Below are 25,566 nucleotides of genomic sequence, written 5' to 3'. Positions count from 1 at the left end.
TCTGAAAGATAGATTTCAATGTTGCGGTGGGTGGAGTTTTATAGTGCTGGGTGATATGCTTGGTTTGTTCGTACAAAGTTCATCCAGCTGTATATGCTTCTTCTTTAGACTTTTCGTCCGATCGTCTTCAAATTTGGTACAGGCATGTTTTTCGGCCTAGAGACGAAGCCTATTGAAATTGCAAAAAAAAAGTTCAGATTTGGATGAAGCTCCCATATATACGTCCGTCCAACTTGGACTAATATTGCAATATTGCAATTTGTTAATCCATTCTATCGAAATTTGGCAGGGAGGATTTTCGTACTCACGAAAATGAATTTCATACAAATCGGTCCAGATTTTGATATAGCCCTCATATATTTATATATATATATATATATATATCGCCTGATTTTCACTCCTAGAGCCACTGCAAGCACATTTATTGACCAATATTCCCAAAATTTTTTACAACGCTTTCCTCGACGGCAATTACAATATGTATAGGGTTTGGTCGAAACCAGTTCAGATTTAGATATAGTTCCCCTTTATATGTTTGTCCGACTTTGAGAAATATTGCAATAAAGTGCTCATTTGGAACCGATTTACTCGAAATTACTTATGAATTTCGACTTTACTGGATATTTTATCGAAATCGGTTCAGATCAAGATATAGCTGCCGTATATGTATATCGCCCGATTTTCACTTCTAGAACGACTGCAAGCGCATTTATTGACCAATCTTGCCAAGATCTTAAACAACGCTTTTCTTAACGACTACCACAATATCTAAGAAGTTTGATCGAAATCGGTTCAGATTTAGATATAGCTCCCATATATATGTTCGTCAGAATTTGTGTAATTTGCAATAACATTGTTATTTGTAAACCGTGTTGTTACAGTTTGAACGTATTTGCTCGAAATTTGATACGAATTGTTTAATAACGCATTTGAAAACATCCGGCGAGGTCCATCAAAATTGTTTCTGTTCTTATAGGGAAAGTGTAGGCTATTATACAGTCGGCACTGCCCAACTTTTGCCAAAAGTTTATATATTCTTGGTTGTCATGATATTTTAAGTGGATCTAGCCATGTCCGTTCGTCTGTCCGCCCGTTCATCCGTCTGTTTATCGAAAGCACTCTAACTTTCGAGGGAGTAAAGCTAGTCGCTTGAAATTTTGCACAAATAATTCTTTTTGTTTAGGTCAGTTGGTCCATGGTTTGATAAAGCTGTCATATAAACCGATCTTGGGTCTTGAGATTCTTCTTTAATTGGCTATGGCAAAACATTTGTTACACTGGGCGTATGTAGAATAGCGTTCCAAGCGCCTCGATCTTGTGAGCAATTCTTATCCGATTTTGCTGAAATTATGCACATGTCGTTTTGGTATACTATCAACTATGGTCTAAATCAGTCCATAACCTTATATAGCTGCCATATAAACCAATTTCCCAATTTGACTTTCTGAGCCTCTTGAGGGCGCAACTATTACTTGATTTGCTGAAATTCTGAAGGTGGTATTTTTCTATGACTTTTAACAGCCATGGAGGCCACCGTAGGGCAGAGGTTAACATGTTTGTCTGTGACGCTGAACGCCTGGATCCGTATCCTGGCAAGATCATGAGAAAATTTTTCAGCGGTGGTTATCCCCTCCAAATGCTGTTGACATTTGTGAGGTATTATGCCATGTAAAAACTTGTTCCCAAAGATGTGTCGCACTGCGGAACGCCGTTTGTACTCGGCTATAAATGGGAGGCCCCCTTATCAATGAGCTTAGAAATTAAATCGGACTGTGCTCATTGATATGTGAGAAGTTTGCCCCTGTTCCTTAATGGAATGTTTATTGACGAATTTACATTTTGCTAACAGCCATGACAAGTACGGTTCATATCTGTCAATAACTTGATATAGCTCATATATATTTGAAAAAGACATTCAAAGAACTTGAAAAACGCGATCTATGGTGGAGGGTATATAAGATTTGGCCCGGCCGAACTTATTACGATTTTATTTGTTATACCCTCCACCATAAGATGGGGGGTATACTAATTTCGTCATTCTGTTTGTAACTACTCGAAATATTCGTCTGAGACCCTAAAAGTATATATATTCTTGATCGTCGCGACATTTTATATCGATCTAGCCATGTCCGTCCGTCTGTCCGTCCGTCCGTCTGTCTGTCGAAAGCACGCTAACTTCCGAAGGAGTAAAGCTAGCCGCTTGAAATTTTGCACAAATACTTCTTATTAGTGTAGGTCGGTTGGTATTGTTAATGGGCCATATCGGTCCATGTTTTGATATAGCTGCCATATAAACCGATCTTGGGTCTTGACTTCTTGAGCCTCTAGCGTGCGCAATTCTTCTCCGATTAAATTGAATTTTGCACGACGTGTTTTGTTGTTATATCCAACAACTGTGCCAAGTATGGTTTAAATCGGTCCATAACCTGATATAGCTGCCATATAAACCGATCTTGGGTTTTGACTTCTTGAGCCTCTAGAGGGCGCAATTCTTATCCGATTAGAATGGAATTTCGCACGACGTGTTTTGTTATGATACCCAACAATTGTGCCAAGTATGGTTTAAATCGGTCCATAACCTGATATAGCTGCCATATAAACCGATCTTGGGTCTTGACTTCTTGAGCCTCTAGATGGCACAATTCTTATCCGATTTGAATGAATTTTTGCACGAAGTATTTCGTTATGATATCCAACAACTGTGCCAAGTATGGTTGAAATCGGTCCATAACCTGATATAGCTGTCATATAAGCAGATCTGGGGATTTGACTTCTTGAGCTTCTAGAGGGCGCAATTCCTATCCGATTTGGCTGAAATTTTGCATGACGTATTTTATTTTTACATTTTTACACCTGTGTCAAATAAGGTTCAAATCGGTTCATAACCTGATATAGCTACCATATAAACCGATCTGGGATCTTGACTTCTTGACCCCTAGAGGTCGCAATTATTATCCGATATGCCTGAAATTTTGTACGATGGATCTTCTCATGACCATCAACAAACGTGTTTATTATGGTCTGAATCGGTCTATAGCCCGATACAGATCCCATATAAATCGTTCTCTCTATTTTACTTCGTGAGCCCCAATGGGCGCAATCCTTATACGAATTGGCTGAAATTTTACACAGGTCTCCAACATATAATTTAATTGTGGTCCGAACCGGACCATATCTTGATATCGTCTAAATAGCAGAGCAACTCTTTTCTTATATCCTTTTTTGCCTAAGAAGAGATGCCGGGAAAAGAACTCGACAAATGCGCTCCATGGTGGAGGGTATATAAGATTCGGCCCGGCCGAACTTAGCACGCTTTTACTTGTTTTATTTTATGATGTTGACAACGCGAAGAACCACTATAAATGTGCACTTATATACCTTCCACCATAGGACAGGGGTTTACTTATTTCATCATTCCATTTGTAACACCTCGAAATATTTGTCTATATAAAGTATATATATTCTTGATTGTCCCGACGTTCTAAGTAGATCCAGCCATGTCCGTCAGACTGTCGAAAGCACGCTTACTTTCGAAGGGTTAGGCGCTTGAAATTTTGCACAAATACATCTTACAAGTGTAGGTCGGTTATAATTATAAATGCCATATAAACCGATCTTGTATCTTTACTTCTTGAGCCACTAGAGGGCGCAATTCTCATCCGAACTTAGCACGCTCGCACTTGTTATACCCTGCACCAAAGGATATGTAGCACCTTAAAATATGCATCTAAGACCCCATAAGCCATATATATTCTTAACCGTCATGACATTTTAAGTCGATCTAGGAATGTCCACCGTCTGTCCGTCCGTTCATCCGTCTTTCGAAAGCACGCTAACTTTCGAAAGAGTGAAGCTAGGCGCTTGAAATTTTGTTTAAATCTGTTGACAACCTGGTATAGCTGCCATATAAACCGACCATGGGTCTTGATTCTAGAGCTTCCAGAGGGCGCAATTTTTATCCGATTTGGCTGAAGTTTGGCATGAAGTGTTCCGGTATGACTCGTAATAACTGTGCCAAGTGTAGTCTAAATCAGTATATAACCTGATAAAGCCGCCATATTAACCGATCTCCCGATTAGACTTCTTGAGCCTCTAGAGGGCGCAATTTCCATCCGATTTGGCCGAAATTTTGCATGAAGTGTTTTATTTTGACTTCCAATAACTGTGTCAAGTATGATCTAAACCAGATGATATCTTGATATAGCCGCTATACAAAGCGATCTCCCGATTAGACTTCTTGGGCTTCAAGAGGGCGCAATTCGTATCTTATTCGTATTCGTATTATGACAAGTAGTTTTCACAGAATAATCTCAATATTTTTGGTTATGTTAGAAGAACCTACGGGAGTTGTGTAGTACAAAATACCGATCAAATACTGGCTCAATGTCTGTACCCAAAAATATATGTATAGAACCAATTTTCCAGCTCCCGTACAAATCGATCTATGATATGTCCTCCTTAAAAAAATTTCTTGCGATAATCATAATATTATGCTCAGCGAATCCATGGTATGGCTATTTGTAAACAAAACTTTCTTTTGTTCCAGACTACTTTCTCAACTTTAAGCTATTGCTGTTGGTAACTGTCACTTATAAATGTAATAACAAACAATTTTTTAAAGAATATTTTCTGTTAGCAAATTAACGATGGATTAGAAGCAAGTCCTATTCCCGTCTTAAATGACACTATTGTGCAATGAATTACCATAAAATTGCAAATTATGTTAGACAACTAAGTGAGGGCGACAACTCTGGCAATGGCCATCATTGGGAAAGACGAATCAACCATTGACAGAATCCGCTTCAACGTGCCAATATAACCTCAGTTATGAACCAACGTCCAATTCGCATTCAGGATAGTTGGAAGTAAATTTGCATATTTATTGGATTCAATTCAATACATTTTGCCCAAGAAGCACTTCACAAAAATGTGAATCCCGGCAGAAGTGGCACAAAAGCAAGTGACCAAGTACAGAACAAGTGGTGGGGGCGGACTTAGAATGAGATAGAGAGGAAAGAATGAAGACGGGTAGCACAAAAACAGGCCATCAACCCACATTGGGATTGAAAATTATGATCAGAATGAAGTATGCAAAGAATGCGCAGAATAGACAATAAGACAAAACCAACAAATGGAAAGCATTTAAAATACAAGAAGCAACATCAACTCCACTCCTCTGGATTATGCAGCTCTAGAAATTCAAGAGTAGTTGCATGGCCATAAAGCCAGTACCCCCGCCAATAGCAAATCGTGAATTTGCCTCAGTAGTTTGTTCATTGTCATACACCGAAAAAAAGTTGACCCAAAATTGAAGATTTTTCCTTATTTGTAGGAATTTTAAAATGGAAATGAGCCAAAGTAGACGGATTCTTATTTTGCTTCATAGATGACCATCCAATTATATTTATAGCCACCACCATAGGATAGGGGTATATTAATTTTAGTCATTCCGTTAGACGGACGTCTGTTGTAATCACTCTCTTTTTGAAATTTCAGCGTTAATAAATAATAAATAAAGCATTTATGGGCTTCAGACCCTTTGGTCTGATCGGTCTATATGGCAGCTTTATCCAAATATGGTCCGATTTGGGCCAAATTGACGGAGGATATTGAAGGGCCTAACACAACTCACTGTCCCAAATTTCAGCAAAATCAGATATTAAATGTGGCCTTTATTGGCCTAAGACCCTAAATCGGCGGCGGATCGGTCTATATGGGGGCTATATCAAGATATAGTCCGATATAGCCCATCTTCGAACTTAACCTGCTTATGGATAAAAAAGAACCTGTGCAAAATTTCAGCTCAATATCTCTATTTTTGAAGACTGTAGCGTGATTTCAACAGACAGACGGACGGACATGTCTAGATCGTCTTAGATTTTTACGCTGATCAAGAATATATATACTTTATAGGGTCGGAAATGGATATTTCGATGTGTTGCAAACGCAATGACAAAATGAATATACATAGTAAAGCTAGACACTTAAATTTTGCACAAATACCTTTTATTAGTATAGGTCGGTTGGGATTGTTAATGGGCTAAATCGGTCCATGTTTTGATATAACTGCCATTTAAACCGATCTTGGGTCTTGACTTCTTGAGCATCTAGAGGGAAATTTTGCACCTGTTGTTTTGGTATCACTTTCCTCAATTGTTCCAATTCCATTATGCATAATAAACCGATTTCCCGATTAGATTTTTTAACTTCTTGAGAGCGCAATTATTAACCGTTTTGGTATGACTTCCAACAATTGTGCCAAGTTTGTTCTAAATCATTCCAAAACCTGATACAGCCGCCATACAAACCGATCTCCCAATTAGACTTCTTGGATTTCAAGATGGCGCAATTCTTATCCAATTTAGTTTGTGCACATGTCGTTTTGGCGTGACTTCAAAATCTGTTGATAACCTGATATAGCTGCTATATAAACCGATCTCTCAGTTTCACTTTCTGAGCCTCTGGAGGTTGCTATTATTACTCGATTTACCTGAAATTTTGGTGGTGGTGTTTTTTTCTATGACTTCTAACAGCCATGACAAATACGGTACATATTGGTCAATTATTTGATATAGCTCATGTATATTTGAAAATATCATTCAAAGAACTTGACAAATGCGATCCATGGTGGATGGTGTGTAAGATTCGGCCTGGCCGAACTTAGCGCGCTGTTTCTTGCTGTCTTGAATAACAAAACGCAAAGTTAAGGGGTTATTATCCTGCCATTTTAATAAAAGGTCCTTAGTATGATGGAAAATATTTTTCATCATGTTTCCTTAAAAAGTTGGAAAATTTATTATCCTTCAATTAAGTTTGAATCGAATCTTTAGGACAAACATTTTTTGAGTGTCGCAAACGGAGATATTCCTTCTCTATTACCTGGGTGGACTTGATGAGCGTCGAGACGAGAAGGTGCAAATGGCACTATTGAATGAAGTTAAGAGCTGAAAATTTAGTAGGTAAAAGTTTTCTGTTTTGGCCTATTGTCCACAATGTTTGTGTATCTATAAGGCTATGGTAATATAGAAAATAAATTCTGGGAGATTTCGAGTTGGTTGAATTTAGTTTGTATGAAAATTTAAGAACATTTATTGTATTTAGGTAATCTATGATTTTAGCTATAATTAGTTTCAGCAGAAGTTATTTGCTATATATAGTTACAAATCAAACAATAACTTATGAAAACGGTCTTCTGGGACAATGAAGGAAGTAAAATTGTGGATTCACTAAGCGAAGTCGGCTGCGAACACATTCATTAAGATCTGCTGCTCTCATCAAATTGAAATACTTAGTGAATGACGCATTATATGGTCCAAATCGGTCCTTAAATAGATATAGCTCTAACCAGGGACGTAGCCAGGATTTTATTTTTGGAGGTCCCAAATTTTTTCAAAATCGAAAAATGCTAAGATTCGTCTGTTACTCTGAAATTGGTATACATACTTCTTAGTTTGAAAATTGTGGTCGCTTTTGGATGCAGGAACTGACCAATTGGCGGTGACATGTCATAAAATCAGAGCTGAATTTGTACTGATTGCCATCACACTATTCATAGGCTGATCTTAATATTTCAAAGCCTTCAAGTAATTAGTTTTATAGTGAAAGTTTCTGCGAAACATCATCAGTATTTTGATGAAATTTTTTCATTGCTCATTTTTACTCTCAAACCAGTTTTATAATTTCAACAGGTTTTTGTTTGTGTCGGTCTATCGGTTACAAATGACTTTTATCTCCATACAATTTTACGCAAACAATCTGAAAACATTAAGCAACTATAATTGTTATATATTTCAAAAAATAAATATTGACCAAATTTTACGAAGAACGATCTATACTCTGCTTAAATTATGTCGCTAATTTATTCTGCGAACTTAATTCAAATCGTTCGATAATCCGTTTCTGATTGAATTACAATACATGCAACTGTTGTCGTAAATGCTTATAATTACCATCATGTATATATAAGTCTTAAAGCTTTCCCAATTTATTGGAGACAAAATGAGAAAAGGTAGTAGAACTAAAAATCAGAATAACGAAGATATTTCTACGTCACTGCAGTTGTAGACTTTTTCTTCTTTACCCACTAGTCAAATGACCTAGCGGCAATCGTAAGTGTAATATAAAACTTGCTCTCATAGATAAAAGCCTGCTGACTAATATTATTTGAACACATTTCCTCACTAAAGGTATATATTATGTTCGTGTTTCACAGTGAATTTTACTAATTTTTACGATTACTTTTTGTATATTATAGTTTTTAAAGCAAAGACTATCAGATTTCATTCATTAGGGCATTCCCATTATTTGTGATAAAATTTTAATAAAAATGTTATGTTATCAGCTATATTTTTCTAGTATTTCAGTAATCGTGAAAAACATGGGTAACTCACTGTAAAGAACGAACTTAATGTCCACCTTTTTGAAAACATGCAATTTGACGATTTTCATTAAAGATTTTCGTACATAACACATAAGGAAATCTTTATTCGCAAAATCGTTTCCTTGTAAAAAGATTTTCTTGGATGAATATCAAAAATTCAAAAAGTGAATTTAAAATGTTTGAAATAATATTTCAATTTCTACTAAAATTTTTGTCCCATAATCACTATGAGCTCCGTTTCAATTGCCTTAACTACAGTATTGTGTATTATGGAATTCCAAGCAACAACACGAAATGCTTTTATTTTAAATTATTATTTTAAAATGTAAATTACTCTGTGTGATTATTTCGGGGTTTTAAAATTGTGTTTCTGAGTCCTTTAATTTTTCTAATTCAAAAAATTTTTAATTAAATATTACAAATTATTTTTTCGGAAAAGTTTATCAGACTAACAAGCAAAATATTTCTTTCAAAGACATTTTCTAAATAACTTTTTCTACACATAAAATCTCAATTAAAACAAGTAAAAGCGTGCTATGTTCGGCCGGGCCGAATCTTATATACCCTCCACCATGGATCGCATTTATCGAGTTCTTTTCCCGACATCTCTGCAATTAGAGCGATTTCAAGATATGGTCCGGTTCGAACCACAATTAAATTATAAGTTGGAGACCTGTGTAAAATGTCAGCCAATTTAAATAAGAATTGCTCCCTTTGAAGGCTCAAGAAGTAAAATAGAGAGATCGATTCATATGGGAGCTGTATCAGGCTATAGACCGCTTCAGACTGTAATAAACACGTATGTTGATGGTCATGGGAGGATCCGTCGTACACAATTTCATTCCAATCGAATAATAATTGCGACCTCTAGGCTCAAAAAGTCAAGATCCCAGATCGGTTTATATGGCAGCTATATGAGGTTATGAACCGATTTGAACCTTATTTGACACAATTGTTGAAAGTAAAAATAAAATACTTCATGAAAAATTTCAGTCAAATCGGATAGGAATTGCGCCCTCTAGAAGCTCAAGAGGTCAAGTAATCAGATCGGTTTATATGACAGCTATATCAGTTCATGGACCGATTTGAACCATACTCAACACAGTTGTTGAATATTATAACAAAATACTTCGTGCAAAATTTCATTCAAATCGGCAAAAATAACAAATATAACGATCCAGACGGTTGAGTGTGGCCGCGGCTCCGTGTTGTTGTGGTGATTTTATAGAAAACAAGCGTCCGTTCCTGTTTGTTGTCGCTGATATCAGTTCGTCTTTTGTTGCACCGTGTTTGTGAATGAAGGGAGCTGTTTCCTGCTTGTTGGTGAGCTGTTTTAATTGCTTTTTGTGAAAATAATTTTCAAGATTGCAAAACTCTTGACTGGAAGGGCAGCTGCTTTGAAAGAAAATAAATAAACATCAGCTGTGCTACTCTTTCAAACCTTTTTGTTGGACCTTGTCATCATTTCAACATATAATCGATTTAAGTGCCTGTTTCATCGATTGCTGAAACTCACAGTGCTGCCATTATACATTTCCTAAAGTGGTGCATAGTTTTAGGCGGTTCATAAAATCTTCCGCCTTATCCCATTACGAACCATTTCTAATCCTCAATCCCCTTTACACTTTACTATTTGCATCATGAGTGTCTCGCCAAAACCAAACAGCCGCAATGATGTGTTTGCTAAACCTATTGAGGCTGGTGCCGATGAACACGTATCTGGGGACGCCAGGGCACCCAAAAGAAATCGGGACAGCATTTTTCAACGATCCTTGGTTGGTAACATATCTAAAACGCCACGACTATCCGATTCACCTTTACGTATGATTCAACTTCTTGATGATCGTTTCGAGAAACTCTGCAGCCGATTTGAAGATCGCATGAAATCCTTACTTCGGGAGTCTGAGAATCGCCTTCTAAATGAGCTAGATAAAAAGCTTTGCGAATTAAGGACAGAAATCGCAGACATTAATGATAGAGTTAATAAACTTGAATCTGCTGCTCTAGAAATTGATCTTCTGAAGGGTGAGATCAAAGAATTAAAACTTCAGGCCCTTAGACAAGAAAATGCCTCAGTTGCAGCGGATGTACGTATATATGGGGTACCGTTTCACGAAAATGAAAATCTATTTAACGTATTTGGGAAAATTTGTGCCAGCTGCAACATTCCTTCTCCCAAGCTCAAAACGATTCACCGCCTGAAGAATAGAAATAATACAAAAGAACGCAATTCACCAGATGCCGTTATTATTGCCACGTTTATGTCTCCTTATGACAAAAATTTCTTCCTGAAGTCACTGTCTGCTTTCAGGAAAAAAAATGGCAATTCCCTTTTGCTCCGTTTATTAGGTCTCGACTCGGATCACAAATTTTACATAAACGAGAATCTATCGAACACCAACTACAGAATACTTCAGGATGCTGTATCGCTAAAGAAGAAAAAACTTATTTACTCGGCGTTCACATTCAAGGGACTCGTATTTGTTAAACATGGCCCCAACGATGATCCTGTAGTTATTGAACATGCTGACGCCCTAAATAGATTTCGGCATAACGAATTCTCACCGCATTTTGCTAATACCAACGTTCAGTAAATTTTTCAAACTTCACGGAAATTACACAATACTTTTTTCAAACTTTATAACTAGTTTTAAACCATTTTTTAAATTGCTTACCTATTTAATTTTAATATTTTATTTCTTTTATCACTATCTTCAATTTAACAACTTTTACAACATTAATTGTGATCATTTATTCCTCTGCAGCGATACTGATGGTAGAATTTTGATTTATTATTTTATCCTAAAATATGGCGAGCCTAGCTAACCATTACACTAGGGACTTGACGGCGAATATGATTAGAATTCTGGCAGGCCAACGGAGTGGTTTGAAGATATGTCACATTAACGCCCAAAGCCTGAATAATAAGATTGATGAATTCCGATTTATCTTTGAGAATTCAGGTTTGGATGCTATTTGCGTATCAGAGACGTGGCTGAAGGAGACTACTCCTGATTCTTTCATTGATCTTGTTGGGTATACTGTCTACAGGGCTGATAGACCACGCAGAGGAGGCGGCACAGCGATTTATGTCCGCGACAACCTGAGGACTCGCATTTGTGCCAGATCAGTGGCTGATGATAGCATTGAATATGTGTTTATAGAATTATCTGCCACGGAAAGGAAGCTGTTACTTGGTTGTGTCTATAGGCCAAATAACAATATTGACATACAACCATTCTTGGAAGTAGTGGAACACCTTACGATTACCTACCCGGATGTCATTATTGCAGGGGATCTAAATTCCAACATTCTTTTGGACTCAAGTCTCACAGCCCAGATGTCTTCATTGGGCTTATTACCTTTCAACACATCCATGCCGACTCATTTTTCGTCCAGTTCCAGTACCCTCCTTGATTTGTTTTTTGTCAGTGAGATTTCTAAAGTTTCATTGTATGACCAACTGTCCGCATCGTGCTTCTCCAACCATGACTTGATTTTTCTGTCTTACAACTTTGAGATCCTTGGAAGGGAGGAGTCTTACTCATATAGAGATTTCAATTGTCTGGACCACGAAGCCTTACCTTCTTTGATTTCTGATATCGATTGGAGTCTGCTATACCGCATGGAATCGATAGACGATCAGGTGAACTTTTTATCTAGAAATGTGTGCGCTGTCCAAGATTTTGTGCTCCCGATCAAAATGAGACAAATTTGTTCGAAGACTAAACCTTGGTTTTCGGCAGATATTCGTGTTGCAATTGAGTCCCGAAACACTGCATACCGTAGATGGAAACGTTTTAGGACGTCGCACCTACGAGAGGAATATCGCTCCAACAGATCCCGTGTCAATAAGTTGATAAGAGCTGCCAAGATCAATTACTACCTCAGACGTTTTACCTCTGCGATCGGTTCGAGGAAGACTTGGAAGACCATTCACGACATTGGTATCGGTCGCAGATCCCCCGATAACATCACTGATGTGGATGTGGACCAGCTTAATGCTACTTTCACCAATATTCCAACAAACCCCATAGATCCTAGTTTCTATGACTTTGAGTTGACTCTTGGGGATCGTCACAGTGAAGGTTTTGAATTTTCGGGTATAGAACAGAACGATGTGGTACTTGGTTTCTCCATGGTGAAGTCAAATGCAGTTGGATTCGACGGCATTGAACCAAGATTTCTCAAGGTACTATTACCATTTATTTTGCCATACATTACCCACATTTTTAACAGCATTTTGACCAGAAGTTCATTTCCGGTGGCATGGAAGTACGCTAAAGTTATACCCTTACCCAAGAATTGTAGGGAGTTTCGGCCCATCTCCATTTTGTGTTTTCTGTCCAAAGTCTTTGAGAAGATAATGTATAGACAGATATTTTCGTATATAAATGAGAACTCTCTTTTATATGAGAAGCAGTCAGGTTTCCGTCCCGGACGTAGTTGTATAAGTGCTCTAGCAGATGTGGTGGAGGATATCAGGAGTAACTTGGAGAATGACGAATTGAATTTGCTTGTTCTCCTCGACCATTCAAAGGCATTCGATACGGTCGATCACACTATGTTGGCAGCAAAATTAAAAAACCTGTTTCATTTCTCGTCTTCGTCTGTTCGTTTAATCATGTCATATCTCTCCAATCGTACCCAATCCGTGGTTTCGAAGTCATCAGTTTCTAGTCCCTTGCCTGTTATTCGAGGAGTGCCCCAGGGTTCAATCTTGGGTCCTATTCTATTTTCTTTATATAGCAACGACCTGCCAGACCAGCTCTCATTTTGTAAGACCCACATGTATGCTGATGATGTGCAGGTCTATATAAGTAGCACGAAGGAATGCTTAGACGACCATGTCAGGATGCTGAACCATGACCTTTCCAGAATTTATGAATGGGCAAATGCTAATGGCTTGTGCCTTAATCCTCTCAAGTCGAAGTGCATGGTTATTAAGAAAAGGGTTTCACGTTTCACTTGCGATCCTGTTGTTGTTGTTGCTAATGAGAGGTTAGAGATCGTGGCTCGTGCAAAGAACCTGGGGGTGACTTTCAACAGTACCTTGTCGTGGACAGACCATATTAATGCTGCTGTTGGTCAAGGGTATTCAAAGCTTCGCTCGCTTTGGTCCACTCAACAACTTACTCCTCTTTGGGTAAGAATACTTTTGGCAAAGTCATATATTATACCTAGCCTACTCTACGGTTGTGAGCTATTTGCAAACTGTGATTCTCGAAGCAGTCGTAAGATCGATACTTTCTTCAACAGTGTGGTACGCTATGTATATGGTCTTCGTCGACGAGACTCCACTTTCCGTTTCTCCAGATCCTTATATGGTGTATCATTTCGTGATGTTTTGCTCATGAGGTCATTGACCTTTTTACATAGGATAATATATACACAGGCACCATCTCATTTATTTGAGAGAATCAGATTTGCAAGGTCGAACCGAGGAAACAAATTGATTCCAATGATACACCGTAGCTTAGTCTCTCAATGGCATCTATTTATATTCGCCGTTCAGCTCTGGAACTCTCTCCCGCACGACCTTCAAACCATCAGTAACGTTGTAACATTTAAAGGTAAATTACTAGATCACTTTAGGGATTCTAGATAAGTCTTGTTAAAAATAAATATGTCAAGTGTTAATTTTGATTTGTGAGCGGTAAATAATTGCATACCAATATTTTTCTTATTTTTGATTTATTACTCAAATTAACATCCTATTTATATTTTGTTAGTTTCAAGCTTATTATATTTGGTTTTTTTTTTTTTTTTTTTTTTTCTTTTCTTCTTTTTACATTTATTTATTTATACTTTGTCTAACATTGTAACTTTAAAAGGATTAATTTCCCGTACTATAATCATAAGAACATGCGTTCTTGTTGTGCGGGTGTCAATAAATTACAAATTACAAATTGCGCCCTCTAGTGGCTCCAGAAGTCAAGATTCAAGATCGGTTTATATGACAGCTATATCAGACCGATTTTAACCTAATTTAGCACAGTTGTTGGTCATGTCATGTCGAAACAAAATTTCATTGCAATGGGATAAGAATTGCGTCCTCTAGAGGCTCAAGAAGTCAAGACCCAGGATCGGTTTATATGGCAGCTATATCAAAACATGGAGCGATATGGCCCATTTACAATCCCAACCAACCTACACAAATAAGAAGTATTTGGGCAAAATTTCAAGCGGCTAGCTTTACTCCTTCGAAAGTTAACGTGCTTTCGATATGCAGACGGACGGACGAACATGGCTAGATCGACATAAAATGTCACGACGATCAAAAATATATATACTTTATAGGGTCTCAGACGAATATTTCGAGTAGCTACAAACAGAATGACGAAATTAGTACAACCCCATCCTATGGTGGAGGGTATACAAATTTTGGGAAGAAAATTCCATGAAGATTTTGCCTAAAAGAAACTTTTAAAAACTTTTCGTTTAAAACAACCACAAAAATTTATCTTTCGAAAAAAATTCATTGTGATTCGGTCTTTAAAAAAATTATCATTAACACATTTTCGACGAAAAATACCCAAGAATAGAGCTGCCTTAGAAAAATTCTAGCTCGAGTTAGGAAAAAGCTATCATAATGATAGCCCCCCTGGCTACGTCCCTGGCTCTCACATTAAATGATCTCTCGATATAACTATTTGAACTCTGACCAACTTTGTTCAATATAGTCCGAATCGGTCCTTAACATCATATAGCTCACATATCGCATACATAACTTTTTAAGTCTTTAAAGGGCGCAATTTCTATCATCGCATAATGACCTCTGGCTTCCAATCTCCATGAAAGTAAATTATCGAAATCTGTTCATAGCGTAATATACATTAATCCCATATACACCAATCTAGTTCTTACAATGTAATGTTTATCCCATTAGGTTGACATATTTCAGCTGAATATTAAGCGTTTTTATACCCACGACCGTAGGATAGGAGTGTTCTAATCTAGTCATTCCGTTTGTAACATCTCGAAATATTCGTCTAAGACCCCATAAAGTATATATATCCCTAGTCGTCTCGACGTTCTAAGTTGATGGAGCCATGTCCGTCCGTCTGTCGAAACCAAGATAGCGGTCGAACGCTTAAAGCAAGCCGCTTGAAATTTTGCACAGATATTATAAATCGATGAACGCAAATGGGCCATATCGGTTCAGATTTATATATAGCTTCCACCCGAATCGATATAAAATCATATAAACCGATCTCCCGATTTGACTTCTTAAGCCCCTGGAAGCCGCAAAATATGTCCGATTTGGTCCAATTTATCCGATCTGGTCCAATTTGTCTGAATTTTTAAATGTAGTGTTTTATTACGACTTTCAACAACTTTGACAAGTATGGTTTAAATCGGTCTATAAACTGATATAGCTCCCATATAAACCGATCTTCCGATTTGACATCTTGAGCCTTTACAAGCCTCAATTTTATGTCCGATTTGGCTGACATTTTGCATGTAGTGTTCTGTTATGACTTTCAATGACTGTGCGAAGTACGGTTCACATCGGTCTATAACCTGATATAGCTCCCTTATAAACCAATATCCCGATTTGTCTTCTTGAGCCCTTACAAACCTCAATTTTTGGCCCATTTGAAATTTTTTGCATGTGGTGTTCCGTTTTGACTTTCAACAACTGCGCCAAATACGGTCCAAATCAGTCTTTAACCTGATATAGCTCCCATGTTAACCGCTTTCTCCATCATCCCTGTTCGGTTCCTAAAAGCCTTAGTTTATGCTGGTTTGACAGAAGTAATTTTGTATAAATTTTTAGCAGAATCTATGGTGGTGGTTTCCCAAGATTCGGCCCGGCCGAACTTAGAACGCTTTTACTTGTTCTTGTTTAATATCGTAGTCGGGACAGTAGTTAATTTGTTCTTTGGCATTCGCAGAATATTTTTGTCTTACTCTGCTAAGATCACTATCGAATTTTTATTTCTTCAGTACGTACGCCCGAGAACCATTGGTACCAAAAGTGCTCATTATAGTACCATACGTCATTGATAGTAAAGTAACGCCGTATACTAACAAAGCAATATTGTTTGGTACTAGCCTTTTTGCAGAACTTGTATGGGTTTTAATTCCTATCCGTCAAAATTTGGCTTTTTGACACTTGATGACCCCTTTGCGTATTGAAGGTTTTTGTTTACCCACCACCATATGATAGGGGGTGTATTGATATAGTCATTCCATTTGCAACACTTTGAAATATAAATTTCCGACCCTACAAAGTACATATATTTCGGATCGTCGTAAAATTGTAAGACGATTTAACGATATCAGTTTGTCTGTCCGTCTGTCTGTTGATATCACTCTACAACATTTAAAAATTGAGATATTGAGCTAAAAATTGGCGAAGATGCGTCTTTTAGGTTTTTAAACGGGCCAAATCGAACTTAAAACATTTTTACTTGTTTTTTGTTTAATTTGAATGTCACATATTTATTAAGGTCATCAGACCGATATTCCATAAGAGATTGTCTTTAGCAAATGTAGTATTACTGTCGAATTTTTTATTTTTAGATTTTTGTGACCAACATCGCCTCGTTTTTTTAAGATGTACGATTGTTGCCTTTTATATTTCGCGATTTGAGAACACAAAAACAAATATTAACCATCGAAAACCGCTTTATTGTTTTTCAAAATATTCCCCATTAAGATCAAAACACTATAACATGCGTTTGAACCAATTATCCAAGCACTTTTGCCACTCTGATTGAGGTATCTCCAAAACATGTATTCTGAACGTAACCGCATCTTCAGGAGTCGAAAAACGTTGACCTCTCATTTAATTTTGTTAATACGGTAATAAAAAGAAGACATTCGGTGCCAAGTCAGGACTATACGGCGGATGATTCATCAAATCGATGTTTTGAGTGCTCAAAAGGGAAGTTGTTTCGTATTTTTGGAGCATTTCTTTCGACCAATCGACATGAGCCTTTTCTTAGCGATTGACAAATTGTTCGGGAACAAATTTTTTGACGGTCAAACGTTTATGCAATATTGAATGTATGCTGAAGGTTGTCTCAATCTCACGATAGGTCACATGACGATCTTGCAAATATCAGTTGACGCACAGCATCAATGGGTTTTGGAACAACAACTGATTTTTGACAACCTTCATGAAATTCGTCTTGAAGTGAACTACGACCTCGGTTGAATTCTCCATATCATCGATAAACACTGGTCCTTGATTGAGCTTCATCGCCAAAAATTGAATTAAGTTAATCGATGCACTGTTGTTGACTTTATCCACGTCGAAAGTTGTAAAAAATAAAGGCACGAAAATGTTCTTGATTTGACTACATTGTTTGGGAGGGATGAATCTTTTAAATTACTGTAAACAACAAAAATAGCGATCTATGTTAAAACGTTTTGAGTACGTATAACTTCAAAAATGTCAAACTTTACGATAGAGCTGTCAGTTGGCAGATTGCAACACAAGGATTGACCAATCCGGAAATATAAAAGACAACCCTCGTATTATTATTTGTTTTGTCAGTCTTATATTTTATCCTTTTATACCCGCCTCCAGGCATACTTATTTCGCCATTCCGTTAGTAACATATCGTTATATTAATCTGAGACTCAACAAATTATATATATTCTTGATCGTCTTGACATTTTTAATGGACTTAGCCATATACGTCCGTCTTTCTGTCTGTCGAAAGCACTCTAATTTTCGAAGGGTTAAGCTAGATATATTTTATTTGGTGTTGTCCTTATTGCGGGGAGAGGTTCGGTCCCTCCTATGCTTAGACCCAAAAGATAATCCTTTATTGTCGCGATCTACATGTCCCGTTGAATTGCAGGATGGCAGGACGGCTGGATGTGACCAAGATTTTTGAATCCTTATATCAACATTAAATTCAATCTCTTCTGTCACATAACTTTCTTTTAATTCCCATAATATCCCGGTCGAACCAGAAAAATTTGAATATTTGAATTATTTGACCCAAAAATTTTATACCAATTTGGTGTTTTTGGGGCACAAGTAAAAGCGTGCCAAGTTTTGTCAGCCGAATCTTATATACCCTCTTCCATGGATCACATTTGACGAGTTCGGTATCTCTTGTAAGGCAAACAAAGGATAAAAGAAAATAATTGCTACGCCATTGGAGCTAAATCTGTTGGAGACCATAGTAAAAGTCATTCTGTAAAATTTCAGCCAATTCGTATAAAAACTGCGCCCTTGAGGGACTCAAGCAGTAAAATTGGGAGATCGGTTTATATGGGAAATATTAAAATATCATAACGATCAAGGATATAAATATACTTTATAGGGCCTCAGACAAATATTTCGAGGAGTTACAAACAGAATGACGAATGACCATAGGATGGGGGTATACCAATACCCCCGTCCGTGGTGGGTATCCAAATTTCGGTCCGGCCGAAATTAACGCTTTTCTAGTTGCTTTTGTATATTTCTTTTTATATCCTCCACCATAGAATGGGGGTATACTAATTTCGTCATTCTGTTTGTATTTCCGCGAAATATTCGTCTCAAACCCCATAAAGTATATATATTCTTGATCGTCATGACACTTTATGTCAATCTAGCCATGTCCGTCCGTCTGTCTGTCGAAAGCACGCCAATTCACGAAGGAGTAAAGCTAGCCGCTTGAAATTTTGCACAAATACTTCGTAGGTCAGTTGGGTTGTAAATGGACCATATCGGTTCATGTTTTGATATATCTGCTAAATAAACCGATCTTGGATCTTGACTTCTTGAGCACCTACAGGGCGCAATTTTTATCCGATTTGGCTGAAATTTTGCATGAGGTGTTTTGTTATGATTTCCAATAACTGTGCCACGTACGCGTGAAATCGATGTACTGGTGAAATCGATGTACTGGTAAAATCGATGCATAACCTGATATAGCTGCTATATAAACCGATCTGGGATCTTGATTTCTTGAGCCACTATAGGGCGCAATTATTATCTGATTTGGGTTAAATTTTGTGCAACGACTTCCCCATGACCCTCAACATACATGTCAAATATGGTCTGAATCGGTCTATAACCTAATACAGCTCCCTTATAATACGATCTCCCTATTTTACTTTTTAAGCACCTAAATGCGACCCATGGTGGATGTTATATAAGATTCGGCCCAGCCGAACTTAGCACGCTTTTACTTGTTTTATCTATGACATATATAGGCTCTTAAACTACTTTAAATATTGCTAAGGTTTGTCACAAGGAAGAAAATTAAAAATTAATACCGCAAAAAACTTCAATTAAATTTCTTTATTATACCCTCCACCATAGGATGGGGGGTCTACTAATTTCGTCATTCTGTTTGTAACTATTCGAAATATTCGTCTGAGACCCCATAAAGTATATATATGCTTGATCGTCGCTACATTTTATGTCGATCTAGCCATGTCCGCCCGTCTGTCTGTCCGTACGTCCGTCCGTCTGTCTGTCGAAAGCACGCTACTCCGAAGGAGTAAAGCTAGCCGCTTGCAATTTTGCACAAATACTTATTATAAGTGTAGGTCGGTTGGGATTGTAAATGGGCCATATCGGTCCATGTTTTGATATAGCTGCCATATAAACCGATCTTGGGTCCCATTGGAATGAAATTTTGCACGACGTGTTTTGTTATGATATCCAACAACTGTGCCAAGTATGGTTCAAATCGGTGCGATATAAACCGATCTGTGGTCTTGACTTCTTGAGACTCTAGAGTGCGCATTTCTTATTAGATTGGAATGAAATGTCGCACGTAGTATTTTGTTATGATATCCAACAACCAACCACGTATGGTTCAAATCGGTTCATAACCTGATATAGCTGTCATATAAACAGATCTGGAGACTTGACTTCTTGAGCTTCTAGAGGGCGCAATTCCTATCCGATTTGGCTGAAATTTTGTACGACTGATTCTCTCATGACCATCAACATACGTGTTTATTATGGCCTGAATCGGTCTATAGCCCGATACCGCTCCCATATAAATCGATCTCTCTATTTTACTTCTTGAGCCCCCAAAGGGCGCAATTCTTATTCGAATTGGCTGACATTTTACACAGGTCTCCAACATATAATTTAATTGTGGTCCAAACCGGACCATATCTTGATATCGCTCTAATAGCAGAGCAAATCTTTTCTGCCGGGAAAAGAACTCGACAAATGCGATCCATGGTGGAGGGTATATAAGATTCGGCCCGGCCGAACTTAGCATGCTTTTACTTGTTTTATTCATTTTTATTCAGAGAACTGATTGTATTTGCGCTTCCATTCAGATCCAATCGTAAGGAGCTGGTAGAATGCGCCTAAGTAGATATTACTGCTACTCACTTGGAGTGGTGTAACGGCTTTAACATTGATCATCATGCGGTAGTTGTCTTTAAATGACTATGTGGCTACCTATAAAATATTCATCATTTAGTATTTTTTTAATCACTTCAAATTGCCTCATTAATCAATTTTCTGGTCTACGGAACTAATTTGCCAGTCTATATATTTGGTAGCCACATTTGCGCAGATGAGTACATGACAACCTGTACCGCTGAAAGCCTGGGTTCGAAGCCTGGCGAGAACATTAAAATAAATTTTGTAAACTTTCAACAAAAAAGTGTTGCCCAGCGGCACATCTTCTGAACGTGCCTAAGAAAGAAAGGTCCCTTATCGATGAACTAAAATTGGTATTGGAAAATCTTATATGTAAGATCTATCCCTGCTGTATGTTGTGGCGCTAAGGTTTGGATCTTCGCCTATGACGCCAAACAAATCGTCATAATTTTTGGAGCAAGGCGGTCTACATTGTCTATTGTAGCTAAATTCATTAAATCACAGAGTATCGTGTTTGGTCATTATGATTGATCGACTGTTTGGGGTAAAGTAGTCCCCTAGATATATTTCCATAATAAAGATATCAGATTGCAGCCACAATACCTTTCATTTGATACTCTTGTTGTGCCCATCGGACCACCTTCGGATATGGGTGGTGTTTTTGGGGTAAGGGGGAGGATCCGCCTCCACCCGATAAAATTATAAAGCCTATGTTTCCTTCCAGACAAACGTATACATTTTATGACAATTTTAAGCAAATCGGTTCAACTAAGTATCATATAGTCATTACGGATCTAATGGCGTTTTTGAGGGGTGACGTGACCCCCTACTTCGATCTGATTTTGTATGCCAGATTCGAAATCTACTCCCGAATACCTTTAATTTGAGCCCCATATTGAAATGTACGTCCAATATGTCTGTTTGGAGGAGTTTTGGGGTTGGGGCGACCCGATGGATACTTAGTCCCAAATTTTAATACCATATTCGTATTCTACTATCCAATACCTTCCATTTGATACCTATATTGTCCCGATCGGTCCACTCTTGATTTTGGGTCGTTTTTTTTTTGGCATAAGGGTCAAAGTCCGTCCCCCGTCCGATATTGAAAAATTATATAGCCTACATTTCCTTCTAGACCAACTTACACAATATGCGAAAATTTCGAGAAAATCGGTTCTGCCGTTTTTCATTCTATACGGAACAAATAAACCGAGTCCAATATAATCGTGATTGGCTAATGTGCCCATTTTGGTAACCCCCTATACTTCGACATGAATTAGTATGTCAGATTCGTTATCTACTCCCGTACACCTTTCATTTAATATCCATATTGTTCTTATCGGTCCACTTTTGATTTTGGGTGGTATTTGGAGGGGGAGAGGCGGTGGAGGGTCCGCCCCCTTCCGTTATCAAAAAATTATAAAGCCTATTCCTACTTCCTGACAATATTCGTAATCTACTCCCGATTACCTTTCATTTGAGTCTCATATTGTCTAGATCGTAAAATAAACCTATTTTAAGGGGTTTTTGGGGCTGAGGCGGCCTCCCATAGGTTCTTGGACCCATTTTTTTATTATGAAATTCGTACTCTACTCTTGAATACCTCTCATTTTAATCCCATATTGTCCCGATCGGTCCACTTTTTTTTTGGGTTGTTTTTTTTGGTAAGGGGGAGGGTCCGCCCCCTCCCGATATCAAAAAATTATATAGCATATGTTTCCTTCCAGACCAACCTACACAATCTGTGAAAATTTCAAGGTAATCGGTTCAGCCGTTTTTGAGTCTATACGGAACAAACAAACCGACAAACAAACAAACACAAATTGATTAAATACATGGTACTATATTTGGATATCAAATTCGTATTCTTACCTTTATTTGAGCCACATTTTGCGATGGACAGTAAAAAATTGCTGTTTGTGGGCTATTTTGGGAAAGGTGTAGACCTCCAGAAAATTGGTCTCGAATTGCTCTACCCCCAATTCCCCTCATTTAAGCCCCACACTGACATGGTCGGTAAATAGCCCGATTTAGCGGTGTTTTGGGGAGTGAGGTGGTCCCCCAATCACTAAGCCCTGAAATTATATCAGCAACGTACTCTGTTCTCATATATTTGAACCTAAAAACTATCAATATCGAGTTCCAGTGTCTTGAAGACCCAAATGGTGAGCAAATACTTCCTACTTGGGGGTTTTTATGGTAGTGGGACGTCCCCTAGAGAGTTGATCCCGAATGTTGATGTCAGATTCAAGGTCTACTCCCAAATACCTTTCATTTGAGCTTCATTTTCCCATAGTTGGCAAACATGACCGGTTTGGGGGGTGCTTTGGGGGATGGAACGGCCACTCAGTGAGTTGGCCTTGAAAATATATGTCAAATTCGTGTTCTACTCTAAAATACGTCTTATTTGAGCCTCACATTGCAATAGTCAGCAAATACTTCCTATTTGGGTGGTGTTATGGGGTAGTGATGGCTCCGTAGGCACTTTTCTCGAACATTGATATCAGATTCGAGCTTTACCAAAGACCTTTCATTTGACCCCATATTGCTATGGTCGTAAATTTGTATTCCGTGGGGGATGTTCTCGGGGATGGGCGGCCCCTCTAATACTTGATTCCACATCTGCTTCGTACTCTACTCGCAAATACTTTTCATTGCAGTCCCATATTGCCATGGTTGGTATATATGTCCGATTTAGGGGTGTTTTGGGGGTTGGGGTGGTCCCCCAAACACTTGGGCCGACAATTGGATATGAGATGAGTTTTCTAATCTTAAATACCTTTCATTTGAGTCCTATATTGTCGTGATTGGTGTAAATATATATTTGGTAGGTTTTGGGGTGCGGCGCCCCACCCCTTTCCTTGGTACCCCATCCGAAACTTAGATATCAAATTTTTGTTTGCAGGTTACTATAAGAGGGCACACAAAATTTCGCTTAAATCGCACCATCCATCTCCGAGATCTGGCGTTTCCGAAAATTAGGGTAAGGGTGAGGGTCCGCTCCCCCTTCAGATATCAAAAAATGTAGTACCTTATTTTCCCCACGGGGTCAATTTATACCATCTTTGAAAATTTCAAGAAAATCGATTCAGCCGTTTCTGAGTCCATAAAGAACACACAAACAAACAAATAAACCAACATAAATTGATTTTTATACCCATCACCGGAGGATGAGGGTATATTCATTTTGTCATTCCGTTTGCAACACATCGAAATATCCATTTCCGACCCTATGAAGTATATATATTCTTGATCAGCGTAAAAATCTAAGGCGATCTAGACATGTCCGTCCGTCTGTCTGTTGAAGTCCCAAATTTCGGCGACATCGGACAATAAATACGCCTATTATGGGCCCAAAACCTTAAATAGAGATATCGGTCTATATGGCAACTATATCTATATTGAACCGATCTAGGCCAAATTGAGGAAGGATGTCGAAGGCCTTAACACAACTCACTGTCCCAAATTTCATCAAAATCGGATAATAAATGTGGCTTTTATGGGCCTAAGACCCTAAATCGGCGGATCGGTCTATATGGGGGCTATATCAAAGTATAGTCCGATATAGGCCATCTTCGAACTTAACCTGCTTATGGACAAATAATCTGTGCACATATATGGATATTTCAATGTGTTGCAAACGGAATGACAATATGAATATACCCGCATCCTTCGGTGGTGGGTATAGCAAGTCTTCTAACCGCCAAATATTTACTGTTAAGGTTAACCATATCCTAATTTGGAGTGCCTTAGTTCAATTTGTAAAGAATGTACCATTATGTACATTTTATTACCTAAATTTATAGTCAAGGTGTACTTGTATCATAATTTTGAAAGCTTTAGCTCACTCCGTTAAGAAAATACGATTTTGTACGTTTGAGTACCTAAATATACAAATGAAAAGTATCTTCTAGTTGTACAATATATTCTTTCAAGGTAGCAATTACACCACAATTAGGTCGTCTTCTTTTACATGTCGTATTTTTGTCAAGACTGCGATAGTGTTTGTCAAATTGCTTAATTTTAGCAGCCGCCCGTTCGCTGTAGTCGAAGATAAGCTATTTTGTATTTTTGATTCCATCATGTACGAATTTTGAATGGATCATTTAGTCACCCATATTTCCTTCCTGTGCCCACATGCCATATTTCAGTCTTCTAGCTCCATCTATAAGGAAAGTACCAAATTACACCAAAATGTAGGAGTTGTAAACAGTAGTTGGATCTGCATGCCAAATTTTAGATCTCTTGATCCGTTTATAAAGAAAGTACCAAATGGTACCAAAATGTATGAAGTCTTAATAGATCATTTAGTCACCAATCATATATTTCATATGCATGCCAAATTTCAGACCTCTAGCTCCATCTATAAAGAAAGTACCAATTATTGGGTTGCCCAAAAAGTAATTGTCGGTAATATAGTAGTTATATAGTCGGCGTTGACAAATTTTTTCAACGGCTTGTGACTCTGTAATTGCATTCTTTCTTCTGTCAGTTATCCGCTGTTACTTTAGCTTGCTTTAGAAAAAAGTGCACGAAATTTTGTTTACATTTGTTTGTTTGGCGTCAATTTTAATATGGGTACCAAATGTATTGAAAGAAATTCATTTAACAAACCGAATCAACGCTTGTGATATGCACCTTAAACGCAATGAATTCGATTCGTTTTTAAAACGAATCATAACTGGAGATGGAAAATGGATTCTTTACAACAACGTTAGTCGAAAACGATCATGGTCCAAGCATGGTGAACCAGCTCAAACCACTTCAAAGACTGATATCCACCAAAAGAAGGTTATGCTGTCTGTTAGGTGGGATTGGAAGGGTGTGGTATATTTTGAGCTGCTTTTAAGGAACCAAACGAATAATTCGGATATTTACT

The 25,566-nt window shown here is 37.8% G+C and overlaps 2 protein-coding genes across 6 annotated transcripts in view; both read left to right on the top strand.

Moving 5' to 3' along the window:
- LOC106093770 (nucleolin) overlaps positions 1 to 25,566 on the top strand; it is a 330,417-nt gene that overhangs the window by 114,942 nt on the left and 189,909 nt on the right. The gene's annotated exons all lie outside the window — the stretch shown is intronic.
- LOC131997168 (uncharacterized) lies at positions 11,190 to 12,664 on the top strand. Its single transcript, XM_059367664.1, has 2 exons — positions 11,190 to 12,572; positions 12,620 to 12,664. Exons 1-2 carry the CDS (start codon positions 11,190 to 11,192, stop codon positions 12,662 to 12,664), a joined length of 1,428 nt encoding a protein of 475 aa, XP_059223647.1.

Source organism: Stomoxys calcitrans, chromosome 1 (assembly GCF_963082655.1).
Source record: "Stomoxys calcitrans chromosome 1, idStoCalc2.1, whole genome shotgun sequence".
In the NCBI taxonomy this organism is placed as follows: Eukaryota; Metazoa; Arthropoda; class Insecta; order Diptera; family Muscidae; genus Stomoxys; species Stomoxys calcitrans.
Note: the sequence above shows the minus strand (reverse complement) of the source record. Positions and strands in the feature narration are given on the sequence as shown.

Excerpts from the sequence above, each read along its gene's own strand:
- LOC131997168 (XM_059367664.1), top strand. The coding sequence starts at position 11,190 with ATGGCGAGCCTAGCTAACCATTACACTAGGGACTTGACGGCGAATATG. Across the intron at positions 12,573-12,619 it reads TTGAACCAAGATTTCTCAAG|CATTTTGACCAGAAGTTCAT; the intron begins GTACTATTACCA and ends CATTTTTAACAG.